Source organism: Manis javanica, chromosome 4 (genome assembly GCF_040802235.1).
Source record: "Manis javanica isolate MJ-LG chromosome 4, MJ_LKY, whole genome shotgun sequence".
Taxonomy (NCBI): domain Eukaryota; kingdom Metazoa; phylum Chordata; class Mammalia; order Pholidota; family Manidae; genus Manis; species Manis javanica.
This window is the reverse complement of record NC_133159.1, coordinates 20157824-20177210: the sequence shown is the minus strand read 5'-3', so window position 1 is coordinate 20177210 and position 19387 is coordinate 20157824. Positions and strand designations below refer to the sequence as shown.

At 53.2% G+C, this 19387-nt stretch overlaps 1 protein-coding gene across 2 annotated transcripts in view; it reads left to right on the top strand.

Moving 5' to 3' along the window:
• SLC9A1 (solute carrier family 9 member A1) overlaps positions 1 to 19387 on the top strand; it is a 46722-nt gene that overhangs the window by 22248 nt on the left and 5087 nt on the right. For both annotated transcript variants that reach the window (XM_017640038.3, XM_017640037.3), the window contains exons 2-6: positions 11752 to 12212; positions 15167 to 15417; positions 16295 to 16512; positions 17424 to 17626; positions 19171 to 19260. In XM_017640038.3, coding sequence (XP_017495527.1) covers positions 11752 to 12212; positions 15167 to 15417; positions 16295 to 16512; positions 17424 to 17626; positions 19171 to 19260 — 1223 coding nt within the window. The remainder of the gene's footprint in view (positions 1 to 11751; positions 12213 to 15166; positions 15418 to 16294; positions 16513 to 17423; positions 17627 to 19170; positions 19261 to 19387) is intronic.

Below are 19387 nucleotides of genomic sequence, written 5' to 3'. Positions count from 1 at the left end.
TTGCCATCCCACCCCTCCATCGAAGATGTGTCCTGTGCCCCCATGCATGTCTTCCTTGAAAGCAGAGCTGTCACTGCAATGGCTGCAGCTCTGTGGGTGTTTGTTTCTGTTTTTCTCTGAGTATTTTTACCTTTATTTCCTCCACTTTCTCACTGCCGTCCCGTGCCGAGCACATTGCTTATCCCCACTGCAAAGGAAGAGAGGTTCAGGGCAGTACCATGATTTCCAGCGATCACAGAGAAGTTCAGGTTTAGAAGGGGCAGAGCCAGCTCCTGCGCTGGCCGACTTGGGCTCTCACACTGCCCCCTACTGCCTCATGTGATCTTGCTCTGCGCGAACACTCTGGGCCCAGCCTCTGCGCTCGTTGGCATGAACGGATGGTGAGTGTACAGAGCCCAGCTTTGTCCAAGGGCAGAGATCATCCATCAGATGGCGGAGCTGGAAGGGCTTGCAGTACACCTCTGAGGATGGGGAATTGAGGCCAGAGAAAGACAAGGGCTTGTTCAAAGCACCTAGTGAGTGGATGGCAGGGCTTAGACAGGAACCCAGGTCTCCTTATCCCCAGCTTAGGCTTGGCTCAGGCCCTTCCTCTGCCCCTGGGACAGGGTGGGAGGGGTGGCATCTCCCTTGGCTTCCTCCCTGAGGTGCTTTCAGACAAGTCTTTCACATCATCCCCGGGTCACAGCCCTCCAGTGGCTCTGCCTGGCCCAGCAGGTTGATCCAGAATTTCATCTTTCATAGTCTGGCCCTGGGTGAGCACTGGACCTAGAGTCAGCAATCTCAGGTTTGTGACTTGGCTCTGCTGCTACCCATGTGATCATGGGTGAGGGTCTGAACCTGTCTGAACTTCTGTTTCCTCATCTGTTGCCTACTGCCCAGGGTTTTAGTGAGAAATGGCTGCTTTATGACCACCCAAGTATTATCTCCTCTGCAGCCACCACTGTCATTTGCACCCAGTAGAAATCCTCTGCCGGCACCACAGTCGTTCCCCTGTCCTGACTTTCCACATGCTGCTGCCTTACCTGAAAGGCCCTCCCAGAGCCTCCTTAAGCCCCAGCCGTCCTTCAGGCTCAGGCCTGTTCAGCTGGTGGTTAGTGCATGCCAGCTCAGACAGTCACACAGGCTCAGCAAACAAGTCTTGATCCTTGCCATGTGCCAGGCGCCATGCTCAGTGCTGAACAGTCAGAGACGAATAGGACAGGGTCCCTGCTCTTGAGGGGTGACCTGGTGTCTTTAGGGGAAGACAGCCCACTGAGCACATGTTGTGAGCAGACCCTCAGTGGAGGGCCATGCATCCCAGATTCCACAGGACCCCAGACCCGAGCATGACTGTTTCCACGCTGGAGGGTGTTTAGGGAAAGCTGTTGAAGGAGCTGGAGTGGTTCCCAGTAAACCACCCAGACAAGATCTGTGATTGCCCAGTGCCCTCATATCCACGGTCTTACGTGGTCCTCACAACAACTTCGTAACATCATTGAGGTAGGAGATGGTCATCCATTGAGCAGATACTGATTGTGAGCCTACTGTGTGCCAGGCACAACTCTAGGTGTTAGGGGGACAATGGTGATCAAGAGAGTCTGCCCTCATAGAATTTGTGTTCTGGATGGGGGAACCGGCAGGGAGCACATACAGGCTGTGAGGATGTGGTAAAGGCTATAAAGAAAGATAAAGCAGGGTAAGTGGGTAGATAAGCTTGGAAAAGGCCTCTGAGGAAGTGGCATTTGACCACAGACCTGAAAGAAGGGAGAGAACTCACTGGCCAGCTATGTGGTGCAGACTGTTGCAGACAGAGGGAACAGCAAATGCAGAGGCCCTGCGGTAGAACTGTAGTTGTGCTCAAGGAAAAGCAAGGGGGCCAGTAGAGCTAGAGGGGAGTGAGTGGGGCTGACAGGGTTTGCTGCTGACTTGAATGTGGGGAGTGAGAGAAAGGAGTCAGGATGATTCCAGGGTTTCGGTCCTGAGCAACTGAGTGATGCTGGGGAGATGGGGTGTGTAATAGGGGGAGCAGGTCTGAGGGTGGGGACATGAGTCCAGCTCCTGCACCCTTGCCACTCTGCAGGTCCACCCTGTGCACACCGGACACACTGGCCCAAGGATCATCCCACGCTCACCCCTTCGAGAAGCCTCCCCATCTTCTTGGGCCCACTCTAAGCTCTGTCCTCTGAGAGTCGTTCTCTCATTGACATCTTTCTGGCCCTTCTGTAAGGTCACCAAAATGCCCATGGTGAGGGGTGCCTGACACCCCTTCTTCATCCCCACTCCCAGACGCTGTGAAGCACATGACAGACTGATCTGGGAGGGGTAGAAGGGTCCTGATCCCTCTCTGGCACTATTCCCTCTTCCCCAACCCAGCCAGTGTCTTCAAAGTGGTGTTCTTCCTTTGCAGCAACCCCCTCCTCCAGCTGTAGCAGCTAAAAATGGGATGCCATGACCCGCTTTCTGCAGGGCTTTCCTGGAAATGGTAGAATTTCTCTTTTTGTTGCTTTCCTACCTCCACCTCTCAGTATCTAAGTATGGTGATATTGTGAACAAGTTCAAGTTATGTACAGTGGACTTAATTCATTGTTACGATCATAAACTAAGTGGCTTTCAACTGGAAGGGACACTGAGAACAACAGGTACACCTGTTACATTCAATTTGCATTTTGCAAACTATACCCTACTCCCACCAAAAGGAAAAGAAAAGAAAAATCTAGCTTTCCCATGGCTCTAAAGTTTCTGGAAATGGAACCCTGTCTTACCAAGTCTCTGGTTTCTTCCCCTACCCCTGGTGTGGGGCAGGCTGATGCTTGGAGTGTGCAAGTCCTGAGAGCTGTCAGTCTGGCAGGGGTCGTGGGCAGGCTGGGAGTGGGGCGGGCGGGGGAGGGGGAAGGGAGAGGCCCAGCTGAGGACTTGCACACTGGGGCGCCAGGGAAGGAGGTGGACGGTAGCTTAAAACCGGACTAACCCCCAGGTTCTTTTCTGACTCAAGCAGTCTGTGCTTTCACCTCCTGCATACTCCGTGGCTGAAATGCTTGTTGCTGATCAGGGCCTCCTTTGCAAGAGAGGCGATTTAGATTTTTCTTACACCAGTGAAACCAGTGGGTCAGGTGAAGGTGCAGAGAAAGTGGAAGCTGAGGCCCTCTGGTTTCACTGCCAGTCACAAAGGCGGGGCCTGAGGCTCTTAGTGGAGGAGCTCCAAATGAGAAAGCAGGCTTCACCCTAATGCCAGTGTAGGAGGTCTGTTCAATACATTAGGGCACAAGCAAGGCCAGACCTAGAGTGAGGTTGTTCCACCAGGGACTGGGGGTGAGGGGTACATCCTAGTTCTGAAGCACTCCTTTGTAGCCCTGCTTTGGCTTGGGGGCCTGTAAGCAGTCATCTCTTTGACATTCTCTGTACTTCCCTTCAAATGGTGACAGTAATAGTACCGACAGCATTGGGCTTGGTGAGAGAATTCCATGAGCTGCTGCAGTGAAGTGCATAGTACAGGCCGTCCCATGGGAGCATGTACAACCCAGCGTGCAGAATATACCATTTATACAAAGTCTAAAACCATTCAATACAGAAAAGTTTGGAATTTGGTATACAAACTTTGTGTACCAAATTCCAAATGGTTAGCAGTGTAGACGGGATTGGGAGGAGGCTTGTATAGTAGGTACAAGGAAAGGGGGAGAGTCCCTGAGAGATTACTCACTTTCTGCTTAGTGCACTGTATACGATAACTGTCAGAGGAAAGTTTTAAATGACCATGGGTTCCATTTAAAATCATCAAAGCAATATATTCCCATTTTGAAAAAATCAAAAAAGAAATGAGCATCACATGGTCACCTGCCAGGGACCCGAGGCGGCCATACTGAGACTGGGGCCTGAGGCCCCACCCCACCCCCTGATCTGCCACCCTGCCGGCTGCCCGGAGACCTCTCTCCTTGCCAGGCCCTGGTGCCTGCTGGAGCACTGTCTGGTCAACATGCACGGACTGTTTACTGCCTGTCCCTGTCCCTACCTACCCCCCTGCTGTCCTGTGTGAGTCATCCACCTCACTGCGTGGGGACTCTCATTCCTGTAGGGGGTGGGGAGAATCTGCTGGAATGAAATTCATCCAGCAGATATTTATGGACAGCTTAGGTGATGGGGGAAGCTGGGCTGGGCACCAAGAGGTGGTACTTCTCAGCTCAGGGTGGGGTGAGGGGCGCTAGGGGCCACTGAAGTGGGCCTTTGAGTCCCACGGAAGAGCTTGGTGGGAGTGAAAGAACCTGACTCAAGGCCAGGTCAGGCGCATTTGGGGCCAGGCCTGAAGTTCAGGGACCCTCTGAGGCCTACAGCATCAGCAGGCCCTTGACTCAGTTCCTTGTATGGCCTGCCTATTTCCTCTGTGTGTCAGCCTCTCTCTCACTGTACACTCTCTTTTCCTGACTAGCTGGAGGCTTCAAGGCCCTTAGAAGACTTGGGAATCCCTCTCTGTTCATTTGTTTGCTTTCTTCCCACACTGGTCCTGCACCTCAAGACCCAATTTCAATTTCACATTCTTTAGGAATCTTCTATCATTCCCTTAACCCACTTTCTCTGTGCATCACCTTCATGGGGCCCAGGGCCATGTGCTGGGATGCCAAACTGACTAGAATACCAGGTACAGAGCTCCTGGCTCTTCAGGTAGGAGGACCACCCAACTTGGCCTGGGGGGTTCAGGGAAGGCTTCCCAGAGGAGGTGACACCTACACTGCATTTTGAAACGCGAGTAGAAGTTCAGGTTGAAGTTTCCCTCTGTGTGCCCAGAGTTGGGGTTTGGGGACTTCTGGCAACTGGCGTGTAGTGGTTGATGGGGATGGGAAGATAAGTAGTATGTATGGATTAAACCTGAGCTCAGCCAGCAACTGGACCCTGGAATCTTGATCACTGGGTACCTACTCTGGAGCAGCCTCTCCTACTAGGTCTTCCACAGGGCCTGGAGAGTGGCTGCCTCGCTCTGCTCATTGCTGTCAGGTCTTGGCCACTGAGCCCACTTCGGTCCACGTGGCATTCCTGTCTTGCCTTTCTTTCATCAATCGTCTCTGAAGTTTGCCCCCAACTCTGGGCACACAGAGGGAAACTTCACCCATATTAGCCATTTTGCAGTGTACACGGTGCTTCTGTGTCTAGTTGCTTGATTCTCACTTGTCTACACACGAGGAAGGTGAGGCCCATCTGTAGTATAATTATTTGCCCACGGGTTCATGGTCACCAAAGGGCAGAGCTGGGCCTTGAACCCAGGTTTTGGCTTCCTGGCCCAGTCTTCTTTTTGCCATGCCTCAGATGGCCCAGTATATGCTGCTTGTATTCTCAACTAACGTTTTAGCTAATTTCCCACTGACTTGATGTTCCTGGAGGGTGGGACCCTGTGTCCCTGAGATATGGATTGAAACAAGCAAGAAATAGAGGTGCTATTTGGAAGAATGATGAGGAAAGGCAGAGAGAGAGAGACAGACTCCCATGCATGGGGAACAATTCCTACCCAGGCACTTGGAACAGACTTATTTATGGCTGTTTCTGTAGGGGAGGCATATTCCAGACCTGAATTCTCTTCCTGTTGACCCTGACAGGCTTAGTTTTCATTGGCATAGCATGGCCCAAAGACCTGCCAATTAGGAGACCTGGGTTCTAATTGTGACTCTGCCTCTTCCCAGCTAGGTAACCTAAGGCAAGTCACTTCACCTCTCTGAGCCTCAGTTTCTTTGTCTATCAAGTGAGGGTCAGGATACAAGATGAAATGAGAGGGGGATACATAAAAGCCCCCAGCCCAGCACATCTGTAAGTGTTTTTCTCCTTTGTACTAGAGATTGTATCTTAAAAGTGAATCATGATCAAATTCAGCCTTGCATAGTGGGCACTATTGGTTTACATTTTTAAAAAATTGTCATTCAGTGGGTGACCCCTGTAGGCCAGGCGCTCTAAATAACTTATCTCAGTGACACCGTGGGGGTAGCATCATGAGCGCAGTTACAGAGGAGGGACCAAGACCCAAAGACATGTAACGTGTATTGTGCTGTGTGTATTACACACACCATCTCATTTAATCTTCACAATAGCATTCATATTTGGATATTGGCAAAGGCTTGGTGATGTCAGCCCGCCTTCCTATTTGTCTTTTTCTTTCCTTATTTTTCATTCACTCATTACCCATACACCCATTTGCTATGTGCGGTGTGCTTGTGATAGGCTCTTTAGAGGATACAAAGCCCTAGAATGGCTTTTCTCCTGCTTCTCTCTCTCTCTCTCTCTCTCTTGCAAACTTCTATTGATCTTCAAAGCCCAATTCAAATGGTCCCTCCTCTGGGAGGATTACCTCCTTTTGAAATTTCAGAGCCATCCCCACCTCCTTCCTCTTTCCCACACTTAACATCTAAAAGTTCGTTTTATCTCAGTTCATAAGTAATTAATGCCTACTCTGTGCTGGGAGCTGGAGATGCAGGTGACTCTAGGAAATTCCCACCTTCAGATGGCTTAAAGCCCAGTGATGGACAAGTGTACACTAACAGGTCGTGGTAACGTAGAACAATTTGTGTAATACTTGGGTTTTGAAGAAAATTACAATATTATCAGTTACCACTTCCACTTTTTGCTAACGTTGAGTACAAGCATAATTTGGCATTCTTTAGCATTATTTCCTCTAGTACTCCAAAACCCTCAGAAATAAACTTATTACAGATAGGGAAACTGAGAGTAGAAGATATAATGTAACTTGCCCCAGGTCAGTGGCTGTACCCTGATTGGAACCCAGGGTTGGGTGGCTAGTGCCACATGTTTTTGTCTGTTGGTCCGGCTGTGAGCCTGCTGAGGCAGCAGCTGAGTCTGTTCTAGTCTGGTTTATCTTTCTTCCTGGTCCTCATCGTTGATGGTAGGAGAAATCAACACTGAAAAGAGTCAGACCCAGGAAGAATCAGAGCCTCTACTTTGCCAGAGGACCCTCCAGCCCTGTGGGAACCAGAGCTGAGTGTAGATCAGCAGGCAGGGGCTGAGCAGTCTGGTGATTCCTCCCTCCTGCCCTGGTAGCAGAGATTTACCTCTTCTGGCTGAGTTAACTCTAGGAGGGCTTCCTGGAGGGGGCAGGCTTAAAAGACAGGAAGGGTTTCCCAAGGTCTTTCTTGGGCCACCAGATGGAGGGGAGCAGTGTTGAGACTTCCAGAAGAAGAGCTCATGGAAAGAAAATACCACCTCTGGTCCTCTGGGAACCACTTTAGGCCTCTTTAGTTCTGGGTGCCAACACTCCCCTTAGAAACAAAATACAAATAAAATCAGGGATAACATGTGAGTGGCTAAGAACATAGACTTTGAAGCCAACTGCCTGGGTTTGAATGTCACTAGCTACTTGACTTCCAGCAAGTTGCTTCACCTTTCTGTGCCTCAGTTTCCTCATCTGTAAAACAAGGGGATGGTAGTTGTACCTCCCAGAGCTGTAGTAAGGTGCCAGCGAGTTAAAAAGCATCAGAGCACGCTGCTATAAACTATAGAGTGCCAGGCTTTCCCTGGGAGGTATTACATTTCATGACTGTAGTTGAGACTGGTTGCTGGGGCAGTTGCAGAGGGAGTTAAAGAAATGGAATCATTGGGCAACGAGGAATCCCCTGGGACCTGGCCGAGTTGCAGCCCCAGAGCAGTCCTGAGGCCTGGAACTAGGGCGGCACAGCCCCTCGCACACTGCTGGGTCCCTGGTGACCCCCCTCTTCCTGGTACTCCCCTCTGCCTGCCCAGGCCAGGGAGAGATGCGGGACGTGGGATCAGGGGCATCTGGGCACCCTGGCAACCAAGGGTGACGTGGAACAGCTTTGCCTGCTGCTCCACTGCGCCAGTCTCAGCAGATGGGGAAAGTCAGAGGAGGTGTAAATGAATGTACTCACGGTGGAGAGCAGAGAAGCTGCAGGGGAGCCGGGAGCCCCTCACCAATTCCGTTTGGTCAAGTGTCTATTCGGTGTGTGTGTGTAAGAATGAGAGTGTTACAGTGAATGTGATGTGTAAGAATTAGTGAGTGTATGTGCATGTAAGTGTGGGTATCAGAGTGAGAGTGTGGGTTGTACCCCTAGTTGCCCAACTGGCCCTGAACTGGACAGAATGAGAAATGCCTCTCCCCTCCCCCAGCCACTTCACCTAAAAGGGGGCCCAGCCCCAAACTGTGTCAAGGGTTTGCGCTGTGACCTGGAGCTGTTGAATTCCACACCTTCTTCCATCCTTGCTCTGAAGGAGGACACCCTCACAGGAGACCAGGTGGCTTGAGAAATCACTGGCTTGGAGTGTCACAAGTGCTCGTGGGGACCTGCTCACGTGACCATCGATGGGTCACCGGTTCTCTTTGAGTCTCAGTTTCCCTAACCATGTATTGGAAGACTTGGATGATCTCCGAGGTCTGTTCTACTTTCATGGCCCTTCTAACTGCCTCTGTCCCACCCCTGATTCCTTTCTGGTGACGTCACCACTGGCACAAGTTCAGGCCCTGCAAGTTTTGTCTTTTTTCTTGGCATCTTGGGATCTTGCCTCAATGCTGGGCCTTTGTTGGGAGACTAGGGACCCCAACAGTGCCCCCTCCCATGCCTGCTGTCAGCAAACTTCCTGTGCTGTGAGAGGATGGCAGGGTGGGGGCAACTGGTGGAGCCAGGGCCTTGGGAGAAGGACAAGCCTGAGCAGCCCCCTTTCCCTGAGCTGCTGCTCCTGATGACAGAATCCACTCCCTCCCCCAGAAGCTGCTTTCCAGTAAGGTGCTGCCTACCCGTGGGCAGGGAGCCAAGAGTGGATCCCAGACCTTCCTCCTCAGCCTGGGCCTGGCCCTCCCCTTCCCTCGCCCATCAGGTCCCGGAGTTCCTTCTGCTTGCTGAGAGGCAGGGCCAACACAGAAAGGCCTGGAGAGACCTGCTCCTACATCATGCTCCAGCCCAGGTACTCTGGGAGCTGGCTTATTTGGAAGAAAGTGTTCTGCACCCCAGTCAGGGGGCCAAGGACCTAGTCTTGGGTGGCCTGGGCATGTCCTGCCGCCTCTGAGCTCCAGGTTTCCATCCACAGATAGGAATGCCCCCTGCCTCTTCCCTTGTGCTGGGAGCCTGAGGGCCTGAGGGCCTGAGATCAGCAAAGCAAGGCCATCCCCACGAGCTCCTCGCGGAGGCCCTGACCCTGAGCCACCTCTGTGTTACGGGCACATGGCACCAACCTGGCACAGAGGAAATACCCACACTTGAGTGAAGGAGTGACTGCCTTCCCTGCTACAGGTTTGAGGCTCTCTGAGCTAGAGTATGAACTCCTCCCTTAGACTCTGGGGAAGCCACTGAATCACACTGAGCCCCAGCTTTCCCATCTGTAAAACAGGGACAATGCTTGTCCCATAAGGCTGTTGTGAGGCCTGAAGAGATGATCTGTGCCCCGCTCCCAGCAAAGCACCTGACTGGTGGGCATCTTCAGGAGTAATAAAGTCTTCATGTTACTGCTCTCGGCTCATTTCACACATTCCTCATCTCCACCCTACCCACTGTGCCAAGAGGCTGCAGCATTCTCATCTGTGGTTCTCCAGGACACTGGCACCTCCTAGGGTCAGGAAAGCTCTGTAGATTGGACTGATGGCATAGAGGGGTGGGGAGGCATTTTTAAAGCCTAAATGTTTTAGATGGAGGTGGAAGCTGTCGTCTATTGCCCTGGGCTGTCTCTTCTGACTCTGCCTTTTCCCAAGGTAGCTGTTGGTGCTACCCTCCAGGGTAGGTTGGGGTAGGGTGTAAGGTCAGCTGGCCGGAGCTGGAGCTGGACTCCTGGCCTTTAGAAGCTGCTTCCTGGCCCATGCCTGCATCTCTGCTCCCCTAAACCTGGGTGCTATCCTGTCGCCCCTCCAGGGCAGTGCAGTTCTCTGAAGTGTGGTGTCTTTGTCTGTCTCTTCCACTTCTGCCTGAGTTGTCTGTTCTTGCTGGGTGCCAAGGAAAGAGAAATCTGTGCATGACTTTGGGTTGAAGGTTTTGAGAGTGGGCGACAGCAAAGGAGGACTCTTGCCCTAACCTGGGCACACAGGGGTAATCAGGGAATGCTTCCTGGAGGAGGAGGCAGGCAGAAGGATGTGGTGTTAGCCACACGCAGTAGGACTAGAGGTATTGAAATAGTGTTCTGAAGGGACAAACTAGGCAAAGGTCTGCAGGCAAAGAGGATAAGGCTGACTTGAGAATTTGCAAGGAATTCCAGCGTACCAGTCAGCTGAACACCAGGGGTTACTGGAGGATACTACAGAGACTAGGGGACTTTTCAGCAAAAGAGGGGACTTTGGGATGGGTCTATTTTAATGAGGAGAATATACAGGGTGGCTTTGGGGTCCTGTCCTGGCCTAGGATGGACGTATGTTTTTTTCCAACATGTTTTGAGTGTCACTGGGTGCTTGGCACTGTGCCGAGGTTCTGGCACTGGTGTTTTGAGTGTGAGTTTTACATTGTAGCTACTGGCACTTCCCAGAGGGGTGCCTGAGAGTAGGGGATGCTTTGGTCGTAGCGAGGGGTGGTTCTCCTCCTTCCCAAGGATCTCAGGGATAATGAGAACAGAAGCCTGGCCAGATAGATTATTGGAGTTATGTGAGTCATGGTTTTCAAATCAGTAGATACTGTTGATTGCCCTCTGTGTCCCCAGCCCTGGGGATATAATTATAGATGGATATGGAATCAGCCTGCACAGAACTTACAGGCTAAGGAGGAGCGTGAGAGCTTTCACCTTGAGCAAAGTGTCATGCCCTCTTAACCCAGCTGACCTTGGGGTCATGGTACCCAGCATTGTAGCTAGAGGCCCAGGGCTTCTCCACCCCAAAACAAACCAAAAACCTACCAGGAGCTCAGGTCAAACCTGGCATGGAGAGATGGTTGGTGGGTCTCAGGCCTTGATGGGGAATGAGAATAGGAGGGGTTGAATACAAAAAGAACTGCAGGGTTTGATGGGAGCTGCAGGAGCTCAGACCTGGATTCTGTACTGGTTCTGCCAGTGATTGGCTATGTGACTATGAGTTAGTCTCTTCCTCTTTCTGAGCCTCGGTTGCCCCATCTTGAAGCAGATGGGATTGAGCTAGAAGCAGTGGCAAATAGGTTGTGTCTCACATGCAAAACGGCTTGATTTTTGTTGGCCTCTCAAGCAGCTCTCTGGGCTTGGCAGGAAAGCATGTGAGTCTGGGATCGTGGTTGCTGCACATGTCCTACAGGTTTGCAGACCCTGGCGGTATGATCTCCAGGTTCTCCTGCACTGATATTCATTCCTTGATCCTTCTCTGCTTCCTCTGCCTCCTGTGTCACCTCTCCACCAACTGGTTGTCTGCCTTCCACTTGCACACCTCCATGATGGGCAACTTGCTACCTTCCCTCAGACGGAATCGTAGGTTCTTATGCCTGGTCTTGGGCCCACATCTGCTTCCTGGAACTTGTGCCTGGAAAGATGACTTGGGTTCAGGTGTCATTAATGCCCTTGGGTACCTGGAGGCTCATGAACCAGTTCTACTTTCTGCCTTCTGGAGGCGTACAGAGCTGCTTCTTTCTATCTTGTGACAGTGACAGAGATAGCATTTGTGTACCCTTTGAAGAAAGCACTTTAAAAACATCATCAGTTTATACAATGCTGTGAAGCTGGTTTTATCACCTCCATTTTACAGGCAAGGAAGCTGAGGCTCAGAGTGTTAAGAGAGCAGCCCTCTGAGACCACACCTGTACCCCTGTCACCAGCTGCTCTCCCTGTCCCCAGCCCTGTCCGCTTCGTCCAGGCTCCCTGTAAGCCCACGGTCTCCCATTCTCTTGCCCTCCACAGGTTTCCATGTGATCCCCACTATCTCGAGCATCGTCCCAGAGAGCTGCCTGCTGATCGTGGTGGGGCTGCTGGTAGGGGGCCTGATCAAGGGCGTGGGCGAGACGCCCCCCTTCCTGCAGTCGGATGTCTTCTTCCTCTTCCTGCTGCCTCCCATCATCCTGGACGCGGGCTACTTCCTGCCGCTGCGGCAGTTCACCGAGAACCTGGGCACCATCCTGATCTTCGCTGTTGTGGGCACACTATGGAATGCCTTCTTCCTGGGTGGCCTCATGTACGCTGTGTGCCTGGTGGGGGGCGAGCAGATCAACAACATTGGCCTCCTGGACAACCTGCTCTTTGGCAGCATCATCTCGGCTGTGGACCCTGTGGCCGTGCTGGCCGTCTTCGAGGAAATTCACATCAATGAGCTGCTCCATATCCTTGTCTTCGGAGAATCTCTGCTCAATGACGCCGTCACTGTGGTGAGGGGTGGGGACCACACCTACAGGCACACAGGGCACAGACCTGAATCCAGATCCAGAGTGAATCCCACATCCACCCACTGTAGTAGTAGTATTGAAACAGCAAATGTCCATTCCTGCTTACTGTGTGCCAGGCACGCAGAGCACTCAAGATGTATTATCTCATTTAATGCTCATGCTTGTTATTCTCACTTTCAGAGGAGGAATCAGGCCCGAAGAAGTTAAATGACTTGCTAGAATTGGACAGAACCAAGGTTAGAGGCCAGTTGTCTGATCCCAGGGCCTGAGCTCTTGGCCTTACCAGATTGTATTCTGTGTTCCTTTTTGGACTGTGATGTGATCTTGGTGAAATTACTTACTCTCCTTATTCCTCAGTTTGCCCTTAATAGACCATTTAGTCTGTGAAGGTCATTCCAGCTTTCATGTTGGCTATGTCTTAAGTTAGTGTTTGGTTTGTGCAGAGGTTTGGGGTGATATTTGTGCAAAGGGCCTTGCCTCCAAGACCTCCAGAAAGTGATAAGTAGAGGTTGTCCTGGGTTGGCTTCTTGCTTACTGTGTGACCATAGGCAAGTGACTGTCCCTCTCTGGGCCTCACCTTTGACAGCTGCAAAGTGGCAGAGTACTTAGTGCATTCCTCCGAGGGTCTGGTGAGAACAGACACCCCCAGTGCAGGGTCTGCATGTGGCAGCTCCATCTGTGCGTGCATGTGCCCTTCCTCTCAGCCAGTTTCCCCAGGAAACAAACTTGTGTGTGCACACTCACGTCGCATTGTGAAAACACCCATCTCCTCCTAGCCGGACCCTCAGAGAGCAGCTGCACTCACAGGAAAACACCAGGACACACACACTGCCTCTTCCACCCCCAGCCCCTCAGGAAGCCACACCTCAGAGAAGAGACAGGCGGTGGCAGCCAGCAATGCAGCCCCAGCTCCTGCTCATCTCCCCACCCCCGCCCCCCTCCTGGACTCCTCCCCGGGCTGCAGAGCAGCAGCCTGGCCTGAGCAGCAGGCCTCCAACCTGGTTTTTCTGGCATCAGCTCTCACCCAGGGTTACCACACGAGCCTGTCACCCCATCTGAAGCAGGAGCTGTAGCACCTGGCCTGTCATCCTCCCTGTAGGGCCTTACGGTGCCGTACTCACTACTGTCTGTGAAACCAGTTGGTGCCAGAGACAGAGCACTCCCCAGCTGGATCTGGGTGTTGGGGTCCAGGCTGGCACTACTGGGGGTATGGTCGCGTAAAGTGGGTACCTCAGTCAGGCCACCTGGAGCCCACAGCCCACTTCCTCAGGGAGGCGGCAGTGGTAGCAGTAATCACCTGGTGTCCACTGAGCACTTCCTGTCTGAATATATATTATCTCATCTAATCCATGCATGCTCTGTGAGGTTGGGATTCTAATTATCCCCAGTTTTTCCAGATGAGGAAACTGAGGCACTGAGAGGTTAAGAAATCATCCAAGGTCATATTAGCTGATAAGTGATAAGACTGGGGTTCAAATCTATACTGCCTGAGTCTAGAGTCCGAACACTTACTACTATGTGACACTGCCTCTCTAGTCCCAGTGACAAAAGTACCAGGCCGGAAGGGAGGACCTCACTGTCTGTGCCCACCCCACTGGCCCAGGTAGTGCACCCTGAGGACCCCAGGGTCCTCAGGCCAGGAGTGAGTTCAGGTAGCCCAGGGCTGGGAAGGCACCTGCTGTCTGCTGCTGGAGCTCTGCCTGGTCTGCCATACAGCTGCAGTCCAGGCAGTACTGTGGCCAGTGCTTGGCATCTCCCCTTCCTGCCTGGCCCTGGGCCCTTTCTAGAGCTCTGGGCATGGGTGTGAGTGCCCTCTTTCCCAGACAGTAAAGCTGAAGGCCACCTCTGAGGGGCGTGGTCTCAGGCCACACACACACACACACACACACCACACCCTGCAGGCCCCCCCCCACACACACATACCCTGCAGGACACACACACACACCACACACCCTGCAGGCCCCCCCACACACACACACCCCGCAGGACACACACACACACACCCTGCCTGCCTCCAGGTGCCCCTCAGGTCCTGGGGGGCTTTGGAGGGCTCCCTCTCAGTGATCCTCAGGCCCCCCTCCATTCTCCCTCAGTACCCACCCAGGCCTGGCAACTCCCCATCTGGCTTCCCAGCAGACCTGCCCAGGAGTAGCCCAGGCAGCCTGTATCTCAGAGGGGGCAGAACTTCAAAGCTGAGTCTGCTAGGGAGGACCTCCCCATTGCTGTCAGGGAACAAGTTCTGGAGTCAATTCTGCTGCTCCTCGGCTGGAAGGTCTCTGGCAAGTCACCTGAACTACTCTGAGGCTCAGTTTAGCAAGGAAACAGGCATCCTGGCCCACCTACCTCAGGAGACTGCTGTGTGTTGAGCAAGATAACCATTGTCCAAGGTCTTTACAGTGTATGAAGTGCTACTTGAATGTCTGATGGTAGTATTATAATGGCCACTTATTTCCCAGTCCAGAAGGTGGGGAAGCCTAGAGAACCTCTAGTTCCATAGACTCTGAACTTGGCTCTTCATCACAACTGCCCAGGGAGCTTGTCAAATAGAGATTTCTGGGCCTCACCACCAGAGAGTCCAGGTGGGCTATGGCCTGACTGTGTGTATTTTTAAAAAGCTTCAGTGATTAAGAAGTCATGTTCTGGTTCATTGCCCAAACTCCCCCTACTTTGTGCTGAAGGGGAGACTGAACTCCAGACTGGGACATGATCTGCCCAAGGTCAGTGAGTGCCATGAGCTTAGGACCACCAGTAGTGTACCCCTTGACCCCAGCCCATGGTTTTGAGCACCTGCTTGGCTTTAGGATTTCTCTGCTACCATGGGGCCTCTTCTTGTTGCTGTGGTCAGTGGAGGAGACAGGATTGCCCTGGGGGGACCCCAGGGAGCCATGGGTTCAGGGCCCTGCCCTCCCACCAACCAGCCTGCACACCTTCCCCAGGTCCTGTATCACCTCTTTGAGGAGTTTGCCAACTATGACCGCGTGGGCATCGTGGACATCGTCCTCGGCTTCCTGAGCTTCTTCGTGGTGTCCCTGGGTGGGGTGTTTGTGGGCGTGGTCTATGGAGTCATCGCAGCCTTCACCTCCAGATTCACCTCCCACATCCGCGTCATCGAGCCGCTCTTCGTCTTCCTTTACAGCTACATGGCCTACCTGTCAGCCGAGCTCTTCCACCTGTCGGGCATCATGGCGTGAGTCCGGGTGCAGCATGAGGGGGGCCACCAGCTTGGATTCCCCAGGCTTTGAGGGTCACCAGGGAGCTCCCCAGGGCCCAGTCTCCTGCTCCCGGGAAGAGACCTGAGCACCAGGCTTTAGGACTGCCTCGGGAAGCACTGAGTTTCAGGTTCTGGAAGGTCTCAGCTCCTGCCTTCATCACCTCAAAGGGAGTCCTTAGAGCATAGCTGAACACAGGCACTGGCACTCAGCCCTCCCCTCAGCAGCCCCTGAGGCTGCTTCTGTTGAAGTGAGGAGTCCTGGAGGTCTAAGGCCTCAGGTGGGTCTTGTCAGGGCAATATGGAGAGGCAGTGAGCTGCAATGGTGTTTCCAGTAGCAGAGGATGTTGGAAGTGCAGAGGCCAGGCTGGACTGGGGGATTCAGGGTGACCGTGAGGAGGCCAGGCCAGCAGGAGAGGGCCTAGGTGTGGGCACCAGGCTGGGAGGGCTTCGGCTGCTGCTCAGAACAGAGCTCTCTGTAGGGACTGCCATGTATCAGGGGACATGATGACGTAGAAGAACAAACCCAAGGCCATGGACGTGGTGTAAGTGCCTCCTGGTAAGCAGAGAGGCAGTGTGGCCTTGGGGAGAAGACACAGACTTTGGAGTTGGGCAGACCTTGGTTTGCATCTTAGCTCTGCCACTTGTTGGCAGTGTAACAGCGGGCAAGAGACTGAGACTCCCAGTCTCAGATCCCTCATCTGAAAAATGTAAGAATATGCCAGTGTCTGTAGGGTTGAGTAAGAACAGATATAAAGCCCACAGCAGGCATCTGATCCCTAGAGCAGCCCAGTAAATGGGCACCTTTCAGCCTCCACCCCAGCAAGACCCCAAATCCCGCTCTTCCCAACGCCAGACTCATTGCATCAGGAGTGGTGATGCGCCCCTACGTGGAGGCCAACATCTCCCACAAGTCCCACACGACCATCAAATATTTCCTGAAGATGTGGAGCAGTGTCAGTGAGACCCTCATCTTCATCTTCCTTGGCGTCTCCACGGTGGCTGGCTCCCACCACTGGAACTGGACCTTTGTCATCAGCACCCTGCTCTTCTGCCTCATCGCCCGTGTGCTGGGTGAGGCCCTGGGCCTGAGCAGGGGAGGGATATGTGGGGTGGGTGGAGGGGTGGAGAGGCCAGCACAGCTGCACCACAGTGGCTCTCCCTCCCCTCTCTGTAATGCTGAGGCTGCAAGGACCCTTGAGAGGAGAGAAGCCCATGCCTGTGGCAAGTCTCTGGTCTCTGGAGAGATAGTGATGGGGTGTCAGAGTGGAGGGGCCTCCGGGACCCTGTGCCTCTGAGCCTTTCAGTATCTGAGGAGGGGACTGAGGCCCACAGAGCCCATGTATGAGAATGTTCTCTGCATTGCCTCATGGCTCCTGCAGAGCTGCAGGCTGTTGCTCCAGATCTGCTCTGCCAGCCCCAGACAGCGCACAGGGACCAGGCCACAGGCCCGACGCGCCACGCCTCGCTGTGTGCTGCTTCCTCCCTCGAGATGTCGCTCACCTCCTCTGGGATTAGATGTGCGGTCCCCAGGCTTGACTGGGCATCACATTTACATGGTGTCCTGTTTTAGAACCCCTTTAATCCTGGACCTCATCCTCCAGAGATTCTGGTTCTGTGGGATGAGGTTGGAGCCACACACCTCTGTATTTTTTACTACCTTTTTATTAAGAAAATCACACACACACAGAAAATAGGTCCATGTACCCATCATATTTAATAGGAGTCAACTCGTGGCCATCTCGTTTCATCTCTTTCCCACCCCCCACCCCCGACCTCCTCTGTGATGTTTCTAAAGTACATCTAGGCTTGGGGATCCCCTCAATGATCTACCCAGCTCCTGGATGAGGGATGCGGAGCACCTTGGGCTGGGGGAACCAGGAAATGAGTGAGCTGGGCGGGCTCACTGGTGGAGGCTCCTGCCAGGAGGGGCTGGGGACGGCCTGACCCCTCTTCTTCCCCCTCTTCTCCCCCCTCCCTGGCAGGTGTGCTGGGCCTGACTTGGTTCATCAACAAGTTCCGCATTGTGAAGCTGACCCCCAAAGACCAGTTCATCATCGCCTATGGGGGCCTGCGAGGGGCCATCGCCTTCTCCCTGGGCTACCTCCTGGACAAGAAGCACTTCCCCATGTGTGACCTGTTCCTCACTGCCATCATCACCGTCATCTTCTTCACTGTCTTCGTGCAGGTGCTGGACAGGGTGGAACAGCCCTGCCTGGGGACCCTGACTCTGCCCACAGGCAGAGGAAGCGCGCGATTCGAGAGGGGCCACAGGTTCTAGTCCCAGCTCCACCAGTAACTTGCCACATAACCTTGGGCAAGCCCCCCTCACCCTTTCTGGGCCTCAGTTTCCTCAATTGTGAAGGGAGACTTGTGATAACGAGTCATTTGTGAGTGACCAGTTGGAATGTAAAGTACCCAGAATGCTGCCTAACTTAGTTAGGAACACAGATAGTGCTAAGGGAAGTAGGTACAGTCAGCAGGCCCACAAATGCTTGTTATAGGGCTTGAGGGAAGTGAGTTAATATCTTAGGCTCTCAGTTTCTTCATTGGTAAAATAGGAATACTAGCACAACGTGGGGAACTGGCAAGTTCGCTGAACTGGGCAGCAGGAGGTCTGCAGTCAGCCTGAGCTCTGCTGCTCTCTGGGAAATGCAGTGGGGACCCTGGGAAAGTCCTCTGGGTCCCAAGTTCCCCATCTCTGTGGTGAGGGGGCTGGGCTGCATTATCCTGAGGAATCCTTTCAGCCTGCAGGTCAGTGATTTCTGTGCATTAAATGACCCAGGCTTAGCTGAGAGGCTCCTTCTGCCCTCCCCCAAGTCCCCAGGGAAGTCCAGGATAAACTGTGCCATCTTATCTGACCGGTGACCTTGGGGCAAGTGAGAAACACTGTGTTTGGGCCTCGGTTTCTCTACCATCCCCTCTGCTTTCCTAGGCACAAATCTCAGCAAAGCCCTAGATGGGAAACAGGAGAAGAACATGTGGAGGAAACTGAGGCAGGACTTGTTTTCTGCCCTGTGAAAGGAGACGGGGCTGCCTCTTTGGTCCTCTTGCCCTGCATCCATCTTCAAAAATATTTTATCTCCTTGACTTTGCAGTTTTATATGCTGGTGGTTTGCCAAGCCCCTTTCACTGAAGGCAGTGTTGAGGGAGGGACCTTCCCTATGGGCTTGAATCCAGCTTTTCTGCTTCTGTGAGACCTTAGAAGGTTACTTCGCCTCCTAAGTCTCAGCTTCCTCCTCTGTGGGGGAGGACAATGGGGACAAAGAAAGGACCGACCTCTCAGGGACACTGTGGGTATTAAAGAGCTAATCCTAGCGGCTCTGGCGCAGGGCAGTGTGCAGTTACATTTGCTGCTGCTCTGCCTTGGTCCTGTGAGGAAGGCAGAGCAGAGTTCTCCCTGATAGCCAGGCCTACTCCCCTGCAGCAGGGCTGGTCTGTGGCGGAGGCCACCGACCGAGGCCCTCTGGCCCCTGGCTCAGGCTAGACAACCAGTGTGTGAGCCACCTTTGATTGGAAGGAAGGACTGTCAGACTTCTGGCTGTGTCTTCAGGAAGAAGCAGGCCTTAAAAGACCTGCCTTTGTATAGGTGCTGGCATGGAGGTTAAGAGATTGTGGGCCTAAGAGCAGAGACATCGCAATCTCAAGGGCTTCGGCAGGGAGGTGGGAGGGTCTATGGCCTCCCTGCCAAGGTAGCCGAACTTGAGTGCCTGACACCCACCTGCCCCCCAGGGCATGACCATTCGGCCCCTGGTAGACCTGTTGGCTGTGAAGAAAAAGCAAGAAACAAAGCGCTCCATCAATGAGGAGATCCACACACAGGTACTAGAAGCCAGGCCTGGGCCCCTGGTTGCAGGAGAAGGTTCAGGTAGCTGGGGAGCAGCTAGGCCTCATATGCATGCCCTCAGTCACTCCCTTTCTCCCTTATCCAGTGCCAGGGTGGTCTTTC